This window comes from Pelobates fuscus, chromosome 3 (assembly GCF_036172605.1).
Source record: "Pelobates fuscus isolate aPelFus1 chromosome 3, aPelFus1.pri, whole genome shotgun sequence".
Lineage (NCBI taxonomy): Eukaryota > Metazoa > Chordata > Amphibia > Anura > Pelobatidae > Pelobates > Pelobates fuscus.
Window position 1 is genome coordinate 342,260,799 of NC_086319.1, and position 18,388 is coordinate 342,279,186.

At 43.8% G+C, this 18,388-nt stretch overlaps 1 protein-coding gene across 1 annotated transcript in view; it reads left to right on the plus strand.

The window, feature by feature from the left end:
• The first annotated feature begins 3,230 nt into the window (after positions 1–3,230).
• Positions 3,231–18,388, plus strand: part of LOC134601806 (uncharacterized) — a 101,092-nt gene continuing 85,934 nt past the window's right edge. The window contains exons 1-2 of the mRNA XM_063446305.1: positions 3,231–3,242; positions 5,069–5,150. Of these exons, the coding sequence (XP_063302375.1) occupies positions 3,231–3,242; positions 5,069–5,150 (94 nt within the window). The remainder of the gene's footprint in view (positions 3,243–5,068; positions 5,151–18,388) is intronic.

Consider the following 18,388-nt stretch of genomic DNA (forward strand, 5'->3'; position numbering starts at 1 on the left):
AGCAATGAGCAGAAAGGGATCAGAAAGAGAAAGGAGCAGAAGGGGGAGCAAAATAAGCAGAAAGTAGCAGAATGGTAAAGGAGCAGAAGGAGCCAAGGAGGAGAGAAGACAATGTCAGAAGAAAAAGAAGACTGTGTCAAATGAAGGAGAAGAAAAGGAGATTGGAGCAGGAAGGACAAGTGAAGTGAACCCTCCACTTTATTCTGGACACCACTTCATAAGACTTTGGTACCTGGGCCTGGCAGGGAAACTTTGGACCTTCTCATCTACCAAGGTTAAAAAAAAACAAAAAAAACAGTGTTAATGTGTTCACTTTTATTTACTGAATGTCAGGAAGCACAGAGTGCTGCTTGGTAGGGGTGTCGCTGATTGGCTAGAGCAGTCAGCTGGCACTCTAAATCAATCAGTAGCTCCCCATTCATTATAAAGTACAAAATGTTTTTGAACTGGGAACTAGCGATTGGCTTAGAGCGTCAATTGACCACTCTAGCCAATCTGCAGCACCCATGCCTGACGTCAATCTGCACTTTCTGACACAATGTTTCAGAAGCCGAATACCACTGAGCGACCTGAAGATCTGGAGCTGGAGGAAGCCTTAGGGGTTAAACCATTTGAGAGCGGTTTAACCCCTTAAAGGAAAGCGAGCACCCAGGGTCTTCCTGGCATCATAGCATTTTCATTTAGATGAAGTTGTTATGGTGACCAGAATATTCCTTTAATTTGCTTAAAGGAACACTATAGTGTCAGGAATACAAACATGTATTCCTGACACCATAGTTGTGAAAACGTTATTCACCCTGGCTCTATGTGATAATGACTATGCCCCTTCCCTTTCATGACACTGTCAAAAAGGACCAAGCATGGATGTCATTACAATTATGCCTTTGTAGTTTCTTGGCCCCTTGTCGTCTGGGTTGGTGTTGGATCGTTGTCTGGTTCCCAATTCTCTGCTTGACTTGCAGGTGTGGGGTTGAATTGCACAGGTTGCAGTCCCGTTGCAGATAGGAAGGCTGGTGTGCCTGACAGCAGTGGTGTATCTTGGTTTTTTGCTGCCCTAGGCGAGACTAAACTCGGGCACCCCCTTAATCAGTTCAAATCAACAGACGTACCGTCAGTGAAAATCAACAGGCGTACCGTCAGTGAAAATCGACAGGCGTACCATCAGTGAAAATCGACAGGCGTACCGTCAGTGAAAATCGACAGGCGTACCGTCAGTGAAAATCGACAGGCGTACCGTCAGTGAAAATCAACAGGCGTAGCGTCAGTGAAAATCAACAGGCGTAGCGTCAGTAAAAATCAACAGGCGTAGCGTCAGTGAAAATCAACAGGCGTAGCGTCAGTGAAAATCAACAGGCGTAGCGTCAGTGAAAATCAACAGGCGTAGCGTCAGTGAAAATCAACAGGCGTAGCATCAGTGAAAATCAACAGGCGTAGCGTCAGTGAAAGCCAACAGGCGTAGCGTCAGTGAAAATCAGCCAACAGGCGTAGCGTCAGTGAAAATCGGCCAAGAGGCGTAGCGTCAGTGAAAATCGGCCAAGAGGAGTAGCGTCAGTGAAAATCGGCCAACAGGCGTAGCGTCAGTGAAAATCGGCCAACAGGCGTAGCGTCAGTGAAAATCGGCCAACAGGCGTAGCGTCAGTGAAAATCGGCCAACAGGCGTAGCGTCAGTGAAAATCGGCCAACAGGCGTAGCGTCAGTGAAAATCGCCCAACAGGCGTAGCGTCAGTGAAAATCGGCCAACAGGCGTAGCGTCAGTGAAAATCAACAGATATAGCGAGAGTGAAAATTCAACAGACATAGCATGTCTGGATGTCCTGACTAAATTTGTGCAGGCCAGGGGGTGCTTATGGGGACAATCAGGCGAGAACCTATTGTGACTTTTGAGGACAGTCAATTTACCTTTAAAAAAAAAAAGTAGTAATAATAATAATAAAAAAAATAATATATAATAATTATAAATTACATTTTATTATAATTCTATAATAATACAATTAATAATAATAGGGGGAAAAAATTGCATTACTACAAAATACTTATAAAATACATGTTTTTGGAATAAGGGGTTTGTTCTTTAAACAGTGCCATACATATGGGGGATTTAGTGCTGTTAAAATAAAAAAAAGACATTCACATGTTAAATTTACATTACTCACCCACACTGCAGAGTAAAAAAAAAACCCCACAGACTGCAGCTTTTCCCGGTTTCTCCCTGTCACAGCTCAGCGGAGCTCCACTATTCAGACAGCATGTCTGCACTCCTCCTCCACGGACCGCATGTGCTGCCTGGCTAGAATAGAAGGAGGCTCTGAAGGGGTGCATGCTGCTTCTCGTGGGAGGTCGGCTGGCTCTCTGCTCTCCATGGCAACAGACATTAATCAGGAAGCAGGGACAGAGCAGAGCAGAGAGAGAGTGGCAAGTGCGAGGGGGCGTCGGAGTGATCGTTTTTTTTTTTTTCTTCTTACAGCTTTTATCTAAAGCTGAAATATGTATCTCTCACTAGGCAAACAAGGCATTTTGCCGCCCCATTGACAAGTGCCGCCCAAGGCAAATGCCTTGTTTGCCTCGTGATAGATACACCCCTGCCTGACAGGGTTGTAAGGTTATGAGTAGTCCCATTGTGGTGTACCAACAGTGAGCCGGTTTGCCCCCATCTATAAGCTATGCCAGCGGTTGGCCTTAATAGTGTGGCTCTGGTAAGGTCCTGAAAGAATGACAACTGGGGGCCTTCGAAGGCCAGTGGTGTTTTACCATTCATGGTGGTCATTATCTGTATTTTGTCATGTACCGTCGTGCAGCGCAGAATTACATCCCTGGGTGTGCTGGGTGGGATTCGTGCTGAGCCTGTGACCTGGTAGATCCCGTCTAGGACTATTTTCTTGGCGGTAGCTTGAGGCAGGATTGTGGTGAGGAGCCGCCTCGTGTAGTGTGCTTGTTCCTCGGTTGGGACTGCGGTGGGCACTTCCCTGATTTTAATATGGGTCTGGCGTTGTTTGTCCTCGAGGGACATGATTTGTGCAGCTAGTACATGTTTCTCAGTTTGTATTCTTTGAGGCTGGAAACCTCATCCTGGATGGTTGTGATGTCTGCCTCTGCCATTCTGACATGGTTTGTCACTTGTGTTATATCCGCTTTTACCCTTGCGACATCAGCCACTAGTAATTTTTGTATATTTACCAAGAGTGTTTTTAAGTCCCCCTTGGTGGTGGGTGCTGAATCTTGGGGTTCCGATGATGGTCCACCGGGTGAGTTGCCGTTGCGGTTGGCACCTCTCTGTCCGGGTCGGAGGCCGGGCTGCTGGCGTTGGGGTGCGCGGCATGAGCCGGTTCAGGGTGTGGAGGCCGGAGCAGCATCTCTCCGATATCCCTGCCTTGCGTGCAGGGACCGGTTGTAGGTTTTTGTGTGCGGCACCCATGTCTGCCTTGCTTGCAGCCGCGTAGGGAGGGGTGAGTTCCGGGTAGATCCCGCCAAGGAAGGCCTCTAAGCCTAGGATTGGAGTGGCGAGGTAGGCCGCAGATTTGTATTTGGGTCTGGGCTGCTTAGGTGCCTGGAAGAAAGGCATGAATCGGTGCAGGAAGTGTTGCTAGTAATTGCAAGGTGTTTTTGGAGGGTAGATGGGGCTTGGCGGGGTCGATTTTCGACCAATTGTCTCAGGTTTTGGGAGAGCAAGCTTAGATGGCGTCTGTACAGGATGGCTGCCTGCTATTGTTTTAATCTAATAAATAAAATGTGTTTTTACCTCAAAGAAGTGCTTTATGCATATGGTAATCTAGTGAGACTTGATCCCCTCTAGGGTTCTCCTCTCATCTGTTCCAAATAATTAGTTATTGTGTAAGAAGATATGAGCAGCGCCTTCCTGTGCTCTGCACAGAGTAACTGCTGGAAGCTTTTACTTGGGAGCTTCCTTTAGCTCTAATGAACTAAGCGAGCACATTGGCTGAGAACATCACCCGGCTTAGCTTAAAGGAACACTGTAGTCACTATAACCACACTCTTTCAATTGGTTATAGAGATTGGAGTCCCCAAGCACCAACCCTTCATTCCGTCGTAAACTATTTTAGAGCAGTTTAACACTAAATAAGTGACCCTGGACATCCTCAGTCTCCTTCTAGAAGTGCGCCTAAGGCAGAGATTACCCACTTATTTGCAGGGCCACACTGCACCAGCAGGCCTAATGCCATTTAAATTATTTTTTTCCCTCGGACTGTGAGAGTCCAAGGGAATTAAGGTGGGAGGTGCTGGGGGTTGGTGCGGCTGCATTGAGGCTGGCAGAGGAGGGAACTTTTCTGTGCCTTTTCTGCTCCCCTCCTCCTCCCCGAACCAGTTTAATGAGATGGAGCAGATACAATACCTACAGTGTCCCTTTAATTAACTAACTCCAGTTCTCACTGAGCAGTAGAGGATGGGAGCAGCACCTGGTTGACCTCAGGTAAGTAGTCAAACCATCCTATAACTTACAATAGGGAATGTCTGGGCCTCCTGGCATCGTCACCACTACAGAGCCATGTGGAGGTTGTCCTTTTAAGACACAGAAGTATCTGAGTGACTGCCACTAGAGGTGTTTCTAGGCAGTAATGTAAAAACTGCCTTTTCTCAGAAAAGGCAGTATTTACATGAACATGCCTGCTGGGACATTAGTCTGTAATTGTTCTGGTGACTATAGTGTCTCTTTAATGTTTAAATTATTTGAACAGTGGTAATACTCAGCTGCCTTGCTTTCTTATTAGGCATTATCAAGCTTTGTAACAGCTTAGCAGCTGCAAGCCTGTGACCACTATGAGTAGATGAGATATTTTTTTCTAAAATGTAAGAAGAAACTGACACTTTCTAACTCATATTATAACATGTTTGTAAGGCACCTGTCAGTTTATCTCTAGTATCGTACTTTTTGAACTCTTTATACCATCTTTACTACTCAATAAGGATGATTGTGTTTTTCCATGGAACTCCGTGCTTAAAACTAATGCAATATTTGAGTACAAATAAGGAAGGAAGTGAGTGATAGGAACAGTGTATTCAGGGTTGTAGCACAGCAACAATTTGTAGATGTGTAATCACAATTTCTCTACAGAGGAAGATGGCACACACTTCAACATTTCTTAAAACCGTGGTCATTTTTATATTAATCTATCCACTACCATGGCACGTGAAAGGTAAGTTTTTTAGCACATATTTTATGGAGAACTGAAAATATAATGCTTTTTATTTTTGTGGTCAGCTCTGTTGGATGACTAAGTATAGAATTTGTTAAAACCACAAGGTCGACATTTTCATATACGGTAGTGTTTACATTTAAATTGATGAGGGCCAATAAATGATGTGGATTTCAGGAACTGCAAGTTGTTTAACATGTGACAGTGTGTCAGAGCACTCTGAATTACCTTGAGTAAAAAAAATTTATACAAATATTATTATTTTTATGCTGTATGTAGCAATATAAATTGGTAAAACAGGTGCTAAGTTTGATGCAGGCTAAATGTTTACGTGATGGGTGAATTAAGAATTTTGGAGTCCAGTTAGTAGCTTCAATATTTTAGAATTGTTGCTTTGAGTTCCAGCACAGCTTACTTTGCCTTTCATTCCTCTAAGTTTGCTAAAATGAGTATTTTTAAATGGATCCTATAGTCACCCAGAGCACTTCATCTGAATATGGAAAAACACTGCAGGTGCATTACATTGCAGGGTTAAGTTCACTTCTAAAAGAGGCCATTCCTCATTCATGACTTCACAGGCAGAGGAGAGGTCAGTAGCATTCAGGGAGTATGGTACTGGAAAAAGATAAATGGGGAACCTTTATAGATCTAGGAACAGGGACATTATAGTGTTGGGAATATGTATTGGTATATCTAATACTATAGCGTTCCTTTAAGCTGTGTGATAACATATAAACCACTGGGTGTTTAAAGCCCCCAAAAAACAAGCTATTGTCGCCCAACTTTTTCCATTGGGATTTAAATTCATTACAATTCAGAGTTTACTGAATAGAGCTCAGTGAGTTTTATTGAGCTGAATTGTAAAGTTAAAGGTCCACTATAGTGCCAGGAAAACAATCTAATTTTCCTTGCACTATAGTGCCCTGAGGGTGCCCCCACCCTCAGGGTCCCACTCCCGCCGGGCTGAAGGGGGAGTAAGGGGGTAAACACTCACCTTTCTCCAGCGCCGGGCTCCCTCGGTGCTGGGGACTCTCCTCCTTCTTCTGAAGTCATCAGCTGAATGCGCATGCGCGGCAAGAGCCGCGCGCACATTCAGCCAGTGCATAGGACGCTGGCATCTTCTCACTGTGAAAATCACAGTGTGAAGCTCGGAAGCGCCTCTAGCGGCTGTCAGTGAGACAGCCACTAGAGGCTGGATTAACCCTCAGTGTAAACATAGCAGTTTCTCTGAAAATGCTATGTTTACAGCAGAAAGGATTAAAGGGACACTATAGTCACCTAAATTACTTTAGCTAAATAAAGCAGTTTTAGTGTATAGATCATTCCCCTGCAATTTCACTGCTCAATTCACTGTCATTTAGGAGTTAAATCACTTTGTTTCTGTTTATGAAGCCCTAGCCACACCTCCCCTGGCTATGATTGACAGAGCCTGCATGAAAAAAAAAAATAGTTTCACTTTCAAACAGATGTAATTTACCGTAAATAATTGTATCTCAATCTCTAAATGGAACTTTAATCACATACAGGAGGCTCTTGCAGGGTCTAGCAAGCTATTAACATAGCAAGGGATAAGAAAATCTTAATTAAACAGAACTTGCAATAAAGAAAGCCTAAATAGGGCTCTCTTTACAGGAAGTGTTTATGGAAGGCTGTGCAAGTCACATGCAGGGAGGTGTGACTAGGGTTCATAAACAAAGGGATTTAACTCCTAAATGGCAGAGGATTGAGCAGTGAGGCTGCAGGGGCATGTTCTATACACCAAAACTGCTTCATTAAGCTAAAGTTGTTCAGGTGACTATAGTGTCCCTTTAATCCTAGATGGACCTGGCACCCAGACCACTTCATTGAGCTGGTCTGGGTGCCTATAGTGGTCCTTTAAGTCTAGAATAGTCAAACTGTAGCTACAACTGAATTGTAAAATATTTCCAAGTCAGCTCTTTTGGCCCTTCATTTTGTAACGTGTTTTTCAGTTCAGGTACACTATTTAGCCAATACACCCTGGCATGTCCCTTTCGTGGTTAAATACCTTTGCTTTATTATTAGTCCTGCAGTTGTGTTTTGAAATGTCATTATATTGGAAGCAGTAATTATTACTTTCCCCATATATTTTGTGACCTCTAGAATAAAAGTTGATGAAACATCAGTTTAGACATAAAACGAGTCCTGCTGTTTTAGGATTTTTTTCTGTACATCCCCATTTTCAATTTTTTTGTAGTTGTATTTTTAGCCTACAGTTATGTGGTCTTTTTCTGCCTTTTATCATAAATCATCACCTGTTCTGGAATGTCCACCTTTATTTCTCCGTGTCACAAAAGTGCGGTCGGATTTCATTTTGTTTGACTTATAGACACTAACACATGTACCCTGCTTTCCAATGCTTCTCTGCAATTGCACTTACAATATTAACACATATATTTTCCGTCCCATTTCTCCTTGACACACGTCAACATTTCGGACCCTATGTTCCATGCCACATTTTATATTATACTGCACCATTAAGCTCTGCCATTTTGTGGGAGCCTAGTTTTATTTTAATTTTAGTTATTTTAACACATTACACTGTTCAACAAATCAAGTACACTATATTGAGTTTTTTTTTTATTAGACTAATTATTAGGCTTTAATTACTTTTTCTTGACCTATGATGTCATAGGTCACGGAATAAAGCCACATGTTGCCATGTGTGTGCCAAATTTGAATTGTTACAAACCTTTTTAACCCCTTAAGGACCAACCTTCTGGAATACAAGGGAATCATGACATGTCACACATGTCATGTGTCCTTAAAGGGTTAAACATCCTACTTCCAGGAGCTTCTACTACACTTTGAAAACATATTTTTGATAAGGTGAAATGTGTTAAGTGTCTTTATGCAATACTATTTTTATTGTTTTAAATAGTTATAAATAGAGTTCCTTTTTAACCTTGCTCCTGGAACCCTTCTCATCTATGAACACTTCTCCAGTTTAATATAAAAATGACTAAATGTATACTGTTACTGATACTATTGTCTAGCATGGTAGCTATTCTCTACATTTTTATGTGAGATGTGCCTTTTCTCTTTTTTTCTAATTGCAATTCATAGGGTTAAACCCTGGGACATCCCTGGTATAATCCACTGGTGTGCGGATTCAGTGGCTTGAGTGACTCAGTTGTATTTTTCGGGTGTCTCTTTCCCTTGCTTCCGTTTCTCTGTTTGTTCTAAACAGTAATACAGCCTGATTTTGTGTATCACATAACTTTTATCATACAGTATGGTAGCCATGTTTTGAATCAAATCGTTTAGTTTTTTTTGTAAAAAAATATATAATTTTATTACCCTGTCATGTTCCTAGGGGGAAGTAACCTGGAGGGGTATCTTTAAATCTCCAATGTTTATTACATATATAGTACTTGGTTATTTCTCCTCTTGTTTTGCCTTGTATTTCTTGTCTTGTTTTATTTTGTCTTGTATTCCCAGTTCATGAACAGTCCTGTCCTGTCCATATCCTGTTCTTGTTTCCCTCATGTCTTGTGTACGTGTTCTGGGTTCTGCTTTCTGTCCTGCTCCGGTTCTGGGTTCTTCTAGTCTTGTCTTGTTATCTTGTTTGGTGCCTATTCTAGTCTTGCCTTGTTTCTAGTACTGGATACATATCTACATATTATCAAGCTCCTGGGATCCGCAGAAGCTGCATAAGGGCCCTGATATGTGGCTGCACAAACCTTGGTGCTCAACACCAGAGGGCGTGTGGTTACCCTGCACCAGACCTTTATTGTTCATTTCCACACTGTAACTCCTACTATCATCAGGCATACAGGGATCCCAGTCTCTGAACTGCCACCCGTGACAGGTAAGTTGTACCCAAAGGTGAAATTTATCTTGGATCCCATGATCCCATACATGTAGTATTTCACGGATAATGGTAGCAGAGAGATATGTGTTGGTCGTAGGAGTTTAGGGGTTCATAAGAGGAGGATTTTTGGGGGGCCCTATCAGTCTCCATGTCGACCCATTCCAGAGTACCTCTTGGGGTGTGTAGAGGCTCTGTAATAGCTCGACACATTGGGCACGCCTAAACCATCTTCTTTAGTTCTGAGTTGTAATAGGAATGCTGCCAGTCTGGGTCTTTTTTTATTCCATATGAAGGAAGACAGAGAGGATTGTATTTGTTTGCATAGAGTTGAAGATATGGGTAGTGGCAGCATTCGGAAAATGTAGAAGATGTTTGGAATAATCATCATCTTTATCGTGTTGATTCTGCCTAGTCAACATAGTTAACCATTTTTCAATGTTAGTAGAGTTTTCCTGATCATGGAAACCAGCGCAGCGTGGTTCAGGTTTGTGATGTTTCGATAAGTGTTAGCTAGTTAAACTCCTAGACATGTAACGTGTGTGTCTCCAGTCGAAAGCATAAGTATTTTGTAATTCGGTTACAATTGTTTTGGGCATGCGAAGTGGCAGAGCTTGCGTTTTCGTCTGATTCAGTTTGTAGTAGGATACTGTACGATATTCGTTGTGTATCTAAAATGATCGGGAGAGACGTGGTAGGGTTACCTAGGGACAAAAGAGTATAGTCAGCAAACATGGAGAGACAGCAGTCAGTTCCATGTACCTCGACACCCTTATTATCCGAGTGTGATCTTATTTTGTAAGCTAGGAGTGCGAGTGTCAGTATGAATAGCATAGGGGAGAGTGGACAGCCTTGCTGGGTGCCATTGGTGATGGCAATAGGTGAGAAGAGGAATCCTGCATTGGCTACTCGTGCTGTTGGCCAGTACCCACTTTTAAGAAGTTGGGGGGAATCCAAACTTGAGGAGCATTAGTTCTATATAGTGCCAATTAGACAATCGAAGGCCTTCTCGGCGTCAAGCACCAATAGAAGGCCTTCAAGGTTATCCTCCTACATCTTGGCAAGGATATTTACGATTTTCCTGGTGTTATCTGATCCCTGTCTAGACTTTACGAACCCAGATTGGTCGTGGTGAACGATCTTGTTTAAAATTTTTGAATGTCGATTGGTCAGGATTTTTGCATAGTTTGGTGTCGCAGTTGAGCGAACGTTTTGACATATTGTAGGGGATTTACTGGGTTTTGGAAGGGTGTATATGTGCGCTTGGAGCATTTAGGTGGGTAGGGACCCCACTTGATAACATTTATTGAAAAGTGTAGTGAGATGGGGTGTGAGTGTGTCGTAGATTCTTTTCTGCAAACCAATAAGTTTGAATGACTATCTGTTCCTGTCCAAATAAAAAAATAATAAGGTTGCGTGCACGCAGAAGTAAATTCACACTGAGACACAGGGTTCAGGTTAATGAAAGAACTTCGGAATGGTTTTAATGGCTCAACAGAAAATGGGTGCGCAGACCCTTATAAAGGCATTATTACATCACTAAATAATTCAAGATAACAACAAGTAAACATTCTTAATTGGTTTAGGTGTTAAGTGGTTAGTTAAATGCCCTCCCATCAAGAGGTGGTGACATCCTTGACACGGGAGTGGACACAAGATGCAGGCGCCATCTTGTTAGCATGAGGTGTTCACTCGATGGGAGGGGTACTTTGGCAGCCATTTTGAGTAGTTGGCATTGTTAGTTTCAAGGTTAGTTTTCAAGGCTCTTTTAGTAAATACACATTTTACTATTCAGCTGACACATACTTTATTAAGACCAACATGTAGTTCAGTTGCCACAATGTTTCATTCAACAGGAACTTATTGTTCCGCTGACGCACATTTCCTCCTGACAAAGCATTCTCTTAAGATAATTTTATGGAGTCTATAATTCTACAACAGTCCCCCCTTAAAATGTTAGTTACTAAAAGATAAACTTTATTTGTTAATACCAGAAGACTTGTTAGCCCAAAAAACAGAAACCCTATAGCCGCTAACTTGGTGTTATTGCAAAGTGCATGTCTACCCCTATCTAACCCTAACAGGCTGCAGCTCATCCGTCAGTACGGCCCTCGAACACTTCACTCCGTGGGTATCCCGCAGTGGCTAACCCACTACATCTCCCACGACAGACTAACCCATACAAACGGACGCTGTCCCTGCGCTGGTTCCCTTCCTAAAACTTCTGCACTTTATCAGCAGGGAGAGTTTATAGCGGAATACAGGGTGAGGTGAGATCTTGATCATCGATCGCCAGATGAGTGAAAGTTGGCGTTGCTTGGTCTGCAGTCTTCTGTAAGAATTTTCTCAGGCATGGGAGGACACAACAAACGAGAAGAGCGAGAACAAAAAGGAAAATTAGTAGAGCCATACCAATATGGACTAAAGCTTTCTGCCAACCTGACATCCAACCAAACCACCTTTCCCAGGGATCTGTTACCCCAGAATTCCTTTTCAACTCTTCTGAGAGTTAGACTATCTTGTTTCACTCTCTTGTAATACATTTAGCCACTTTTCAGTTTGCCTATATCACACCGACGCACATTTAACGCTAACTAGGCTCCATCTTTAGCTACAGGAGCTTTTCATTCTTATAATGTCTGTATACTCAAAGCACATAGCGAAAGCACCTAATGCGCAAACCAGCGGACAGGCCCACTAAAGGGACATCTCATCACTACATAGCCTAGCCATACACTCTGTCGAATTTTATTAGATGTATGCAAAACGATAATTCATGGCAAGTTTTACCTTCTTGTAATGTATACGTTAAAAAAAAACAAAAAACTGTGCAGTATTCTCAAATGCCAACAATAACAGTTGCGAATTCTCAAATGCCAACAACTGATTTTATATGTTTGTCACTTGAATTCGCAACTGTTATTGTGGCATTGCTAATGAACATGTCTAATCTATGCACAACTAAAATAAAGAATATAAAAAAAAAAACTCTTCTGAGAGTTTCTATGGCCATAGTGACTTTACCATTTGGACCTGTGTTTTCTGGAATGTAAGTGCAACAAGTCATGGTGTCAGGTAGTATTTTACATACACCCCCCTTTTCAGCTAGAATCATGTCTAAGGCCATTCTGTTCTGGAAGGTCATCTGGGATGTGGCCTGTAACTGCTCGGCCAGGCCCTGGAGGGCATCCCTGGTGTAGTTGACAAAACGCTGTTGGTTGTAATAAATGTAATTAATCCAATTAAGATTTTTGTTGGCAGTGACTATGGTGAAAAGTGATTCAAAACCTGCAGCGACTTCATCTCTAGCTTTAAATTCATTAGGTACCCCTCTAAGCACCCCAACGGCATCTATGTAAATGTGAGGGTCAAAACTGCCTTTTACTGGGGTTTCGCGCTTGACTCTGGCTGGTGTATGTGGAGGATCGTGTGTGTCAGGGTGATTATCAGAAATAATATGAATGGGCATGATAACTTTGGCTAGGGCACACTCACCCCACCACTCAGTTTCTAGCCTGGATCTTAACTGCAGATCCCCACATAACCAGTAAATATCCCCTAATGACCTGGTATGGTGTTGTAACAGGCATATAGGAACAGTTCTGTAGGTGGCACAATAACCATTGGAAAAGTTACCCATGAATTTACCAATCCCGTCATAGTTAGTATAACAAGTGTAATTACCCTTGTAAATCGTGATTCCATCTGGGGATTTGACGTTTCCAACTAAGAGGGGGTATTCTGCCGTCCATGCTTCGCAGAGGGACCTGTTGAAATCATAGCGGTAGGCAAAAAGACTTAGGAAGCAATTCTCTATCTCCAAAGGGTGAGTTAGAGGAAAGGTGCCAAGATGAGGTCGAGCACCACCGCACACATAGCATGCGGTTCTGTTATGTTTATTAGCATTATATTTCATCCACTCTAACCATAGATTGATATCATTGAAACCAGTTTCAGCGGCCATGGTATCTTCGAAAGTGGGGTTAGCAATGGCCATCATGTCCTTAAAAGACTGGATATGTGGTTTCAGTGGATTCGGGACCATATGAACAGCCCCTTGCCACTCTGGAGAGTGGCACATATCTTTAAGATAGAAATGACCTAACTTGTTATAGGAACCTCTTTTCCAATACATTCCCATTACATATTGGTCAGCATCTTTTGGGCCAGGATGCTCAATATTTAACATTAATTTCATGGGTGTACCTCCTCCAGGCTTTCTTAAGGTCATTCTTTGAAGGAGGGATCTACCATCATCATCTACTTTAGATAGGGCACTTTTGGCTTTGTAACCCCAGGCAGGCCCAGCATTCCACCCTGCAGCCCCCCAATGGTTACAGTTGTGTCCCCATTGCTTGTCAACTACACAACCATAGGGGTCTTTTGCATGAGGTATATCTTTGTAAATGGTTTGAATCTGTGACTTGGGAAATGGGCAATCTACAATGTCACAGTAATCAAAAGTAAATGTAGCTACGCGGGTGCATGATGAATTATACCAGAAAGTGTACCCACTAGCATCTTTAGTAATGGCCACTTGTTGGGCCTCAAGAAAACTAATCAAGGGGATGATGTACCAGAGGTACATGGTTGTGAGGAGTCTGCTTCCTCTGGGGCAGGAACCTTCTTGCAATGGGAGGCGTGGATCCAGTTGCCTTTTCCAGCCAACTTGACGGAGGTGGAGGTGATCAGTAGAACTTGAAATGGTCCGTCAAATCTTGGTTCCAGGGTGTGTTTCCGCACAAATTTCTTGACTAGGACCCAATCACCGGGGAGCAGACTGTGGTTGTAGTTGTTGGGGAAAATAGCAACCTAGCCTGGGTGCAGTCCCAAATAGAATCTCATATGGAGACAATGAGGGCTTCCCTCTGGGTGTATGTCTGATACTGAATAGAGCTATTGACAAGCTTTCTGGCCAGGGCATCTTTGTTTCTTGTGACATTTTTAACATTCTAGCTTTTAGGGTACCATTCATACGTTCCACTTTGCCACTACTTTGTGGGTGATAAGGTGTGTGGAAAGCAAGGGTCACTCCCAAGGCAGTTCAAATCTCTTTAGTCACTGATGCTGTAAAAGCTGGGCCTTGGTCGCTTTCAATAACTTCTGGGAGTCCAAATCTACATACAATTTCCGTGAGTAGATGCTTTGCCGTTGTTTTGGCGGTAATGTTAACTACTGGATAGGCTTCTGGCCAGCCTGAGAACATGTCCACTATCACTAGTGCATATTCATAGTGACCACTATTTGGCATCTGGATGTGGTCGATCTGAATCCGCTGGAATGGATACATGGGCTTAACCAGATGTTTTTGAGGAACTTTGACTGTGTTTTCTGAATTGCATTTAGCACAGATAACACAGGCCTTGCAGTAGTTACTGGTTAGTGTAGTAATTCCGGGTGCTTTGTAGTACTTTTGTACAAGAGCATTCATTAGATCCTTTGATAAATGTGCAGGTCCATGTGCCCATTGAACGACTGCTGGGTACAAATTCTTAGGGAGGCAGAACTTGAGGTTGTTGGAGTACACTCCATCCTTCAGAACTGCCCCTTTCTGTTTCCATTTTTGTATTTCCTCAGGGGCAACTGCAGCCTGTTGTTCCCGTAGGATTTTTAGATCAGTTGGAAGAGTTTGCAAGGTAAATATAGGAGTTTCTTCGTTTCCGGACACTCTTCTGTCCAATTCCTGTGGTTCTCTCGCAGCTTGTTTTGCAGCTTGGTCAGCCAGATGGTTGCCCCTTGCTTCACCCGAATCCAACTTCCCATGTGCCTTTACTTTCAGAATGGCTACTTCTTCTGGGAGTAGAAGGGCATCCATCAGCTCCTTGATTGCAGAACTGTGCTTGACCGGTGTACCGGCAGTGGTAAGAAATCCTCTTGTTTTCCAAATTAATCCGAAGTCATGAGCCACGCCCAGTGCATATCTTGAATCTGTGTAGATATTGGCTCGCTTCCCTTCAGAGATCTTGCATGCTGTGGTTAGGGCTTGTAATTCAGCTTCTTGTGCAGACATTATTGATGGTAAAGATGATGACTTGATAACTTCACCTGTTGTGGTGACGGCATATCCTGTGTGATATTTTCCTTCTTCATCAGCATACCTTGAGCCGTCCACAAACAGGGTGAGGTCAGGATCTATTAGTGGATCCTCATGCACGGTTGGTAGATGTGTTGTTTCCATTTTCATCTGTTCAAAACAGTCATGGGGCGCTTCTGGATCATAGTCGTGCTTTATGACCAGATCTTCAAATTCTTCTTCCAGAAAGTACCGTGGCCATGCTTTTACATGTTCAGTTGTTGGGTATTTGACAACGCCTCTTTCTTGGAGCTGTAGTTCATCCATGGGGGCCCATAGCTTTGCCATGGGCCCGAGATCACCCCATGACTTTATCTTTGATTTGGTAATAGGGACATGTGGAATTGCTGTGTCCCAATGGTGATATAGATGTTCAAGTCCAGGTGGTAGTTGGACCAAAATCATACTGTTGCTTTCAGTATCGCAGTAAAAATCATGTAGTGTGAGTTTTACCTCAACTAATTGATAGAGTTCATCTTCGTAATGAGGGTCAGGGTTAATGGTTGGTTTGTACCACATGGTGCAGAAAGCATATTCTGGCCCGTCACAGAAGGGTAAATTGGGATGCATTGATTTAGTAGTGTGGGTAAAAAGTAGGACATAGCCTTCATCCATGACAAATCCATAGTAGCTACCCCCCTCAGGGAGTGGCAGAAGAGTGGACGGATTCAGAACCTGACATCTTTGAAGGGTCACATTGTCAGGTAACAGGAGATGACATTGGAGACGAAGGTGTCTGTCAGGGGTGACATGTTTGAGTTGGACCTGGTTAATTATGGCAGAAATATCATGAGGTGCCAAAACAGTCAGAGAGTTGGCAAGAACCAGGTCTCCAGTGCTGTTAATGAGTTCCTGAGCAGCAAAAACAGCTTGAAGGCAAGAGGGGGGTTCCTCTAGCTACAATGTCCAGTTGGCAGGAGAAGAACCCAATAGGCCTTTGGCGTCCGCCAGGATCATGGGCTTGAGTGAGGACTCCTGTAGCGTGGCCTTGTCTTTCAGACACAAATAATTTGAAAGGTTTGGTGTAGTCTGGTAGGCCAAGGGCGGGAGCAGAAGCAATAGCACGTTGGAGAGTATAAAAGTTGTCATGTGCTTCTGAGGACAGACAGAAGGGGTCTGATTTGAGAGCATCATACAGAGGTTGCATGAGTAGGGATGCCTCAGGGATCCACGCTCGGCAGTAAGAAATAAGGCCTAGAAAGGCGTGGAGAGACTTTGGAGTTCTTGGAGGTGGAATGGCCAAAACCGCTCTGACACGATCACGGGTGAGGTGTCTGGTGCCATGGGACAGGCAATGACCTAGAAAAATTACAGTAGGTTGACAAAATTGAAGTTTGATAAGAGATGCCTTACACCCCTGATCTGCAAGAGAACAAAGGAGATCCAGAGAACATTTTTCTGTCGTGGGGGTGTCATCTCCACAAAGGAGCAGGACAACCTCATGGTGGTCAGATTGCCATGGATCAAGGATTGAAGACATAGCCTTTGCAAACTGACTTGGTGAATTTTGTGCCCCTTGGGGCATAACAGTCCATGTGTACTGTTGTTTTTCGTGTGTGAAGGCAAACAGGTATTGACAGCTGGGGTCCAGAGGGACACTGAAAAAGGCATTGGCCAAGTCAATCACTGTGAAGTATTTGGCAGAGGGTGGAACGCCAGAGAGGAGTGTGTGTGGATTAGGCACAATTGGGGTGTCCAGAACCGTGGCCTCATTTACAGCACGAAGATCCTGGACCATCCTGTACTTTTCAGGTTCACCCTTGGGTGTCTTCTTCTTCACAGGGAACAATGGGGTGTTACATGGTGATTCGCACTTGACAAGAGCACCTTTAGCCAGTAGTGCTTGGACTTGTTTCGTGATGGCTGCAGCTTGTGCTGGTTTCAATGGATATTGAGACTTTCTTGGTAATTTTGCTCCTGGAATTAGCTTTACCATCACAGGTGGGACTTTAAGAAGACCTATGTCCTCTGGGCCTGAAGACCATAGCTTCTTGGGGACACTTGTCATTAACGATTCTGGAAAATTGTCCCTCAGGGCCTTTGCATCCCCATGGGGTTTTTCTAGATGAAGCATCAAAGGCAGGGAGCACAAGGCTGAGGTGTCTGAATCGGACAGGGGAGAAGATAGTTCCACCTGGCCGTCTGGTGTGAAGGTGATAGATGCCTGTAGGCGGGAAAGGACATCAGCACCTAACAGGTTAATAGGGCATGTGGAAGACACCACAAATCGGGCAAGCAGACTGGGGCAGTTGCCAACCCGTAAAGGAGTAGTTAAAGGACTTTGTCTCGGGAGGCCATCTACGCCAACACAGGAGACATCAATATTGGAAAGGAATGAAGAATCAGGCAGGTCTTGTTCTCTCAGAACACTTCGGGCTGCACCTGTGTCAACAAGGAATGTGGTAGGGTGACCTTCAATAGGTAAAGTTACAGTGGCTAGTGGCCCCCCTTGTTCCCCTGAAGACACTGCCATGACAGGGGTTAATGACACAGGCTTGCCAATTTCCTAATCTTCTTGAACTGAATCAGGTAAGGGAGGTTTTGGAGCCTTTGTTGTAGGTGTAGGCTTAGTCACCTCTTCGTCTGTATATGGTTTTCGGTATCTCCTGGGCTCGGGGCAGTCACTCCTGAAATGGCCCTTTTCCCCACAATTCCAACAGACTGCATCAGCGGGCCTGGTGCCTTTTGGGACAGGGCGTGACACCATAATGGGAGTTGAATTGAACTTTCTAGGAATCTGTGCTGATTCTAGTCCTCTGGCAACTAAGAGTAACTTATCCAGGGGAACCACTCTATATTCAGGGCGTGCAGCAATGATACCCTTGCGTATAGAGTCTTTGATGCCTAGGACAAAGGCCGCGGAAAGCATCTGGGAGTGAATTTTATTACTGAGATCAAATCCCAGGTCTGAGAACACTTGAAAAAGTCTAGCATGGAACCTCTCCACAGATTCACCTTTTTCCTGAACAACATCATTGAGGCCAGCTGCTTGGTCCGCGAGCTTATCCTTAGCCCAGGCCTTCAGCTGGTCGCAGAACTCAATCCCCGATGTGTAGTCAGTATCACTAGCGAGCCAGTTGGTGCAGAGGGGGCGGGCAATGCTAGGCCAATAAGCATCTCCAGCCTTTATGGCACAGATGCTTAATAATCCCGCCATGCGGCGGAATAGGTTTCTGAATTTGAACTACCCCTCTATAGAAGGGCATGGGTTGTTTTTCAGGGTCAGGGAGTGATTTCATCAGAGCACAGGCTTGTGTTGGATTGAAGGAGACATACATTATAGGGGCCTTCTCTCCCTGAATCCGGCGACCAAAAGGGTCATTGATAGAGCAATGG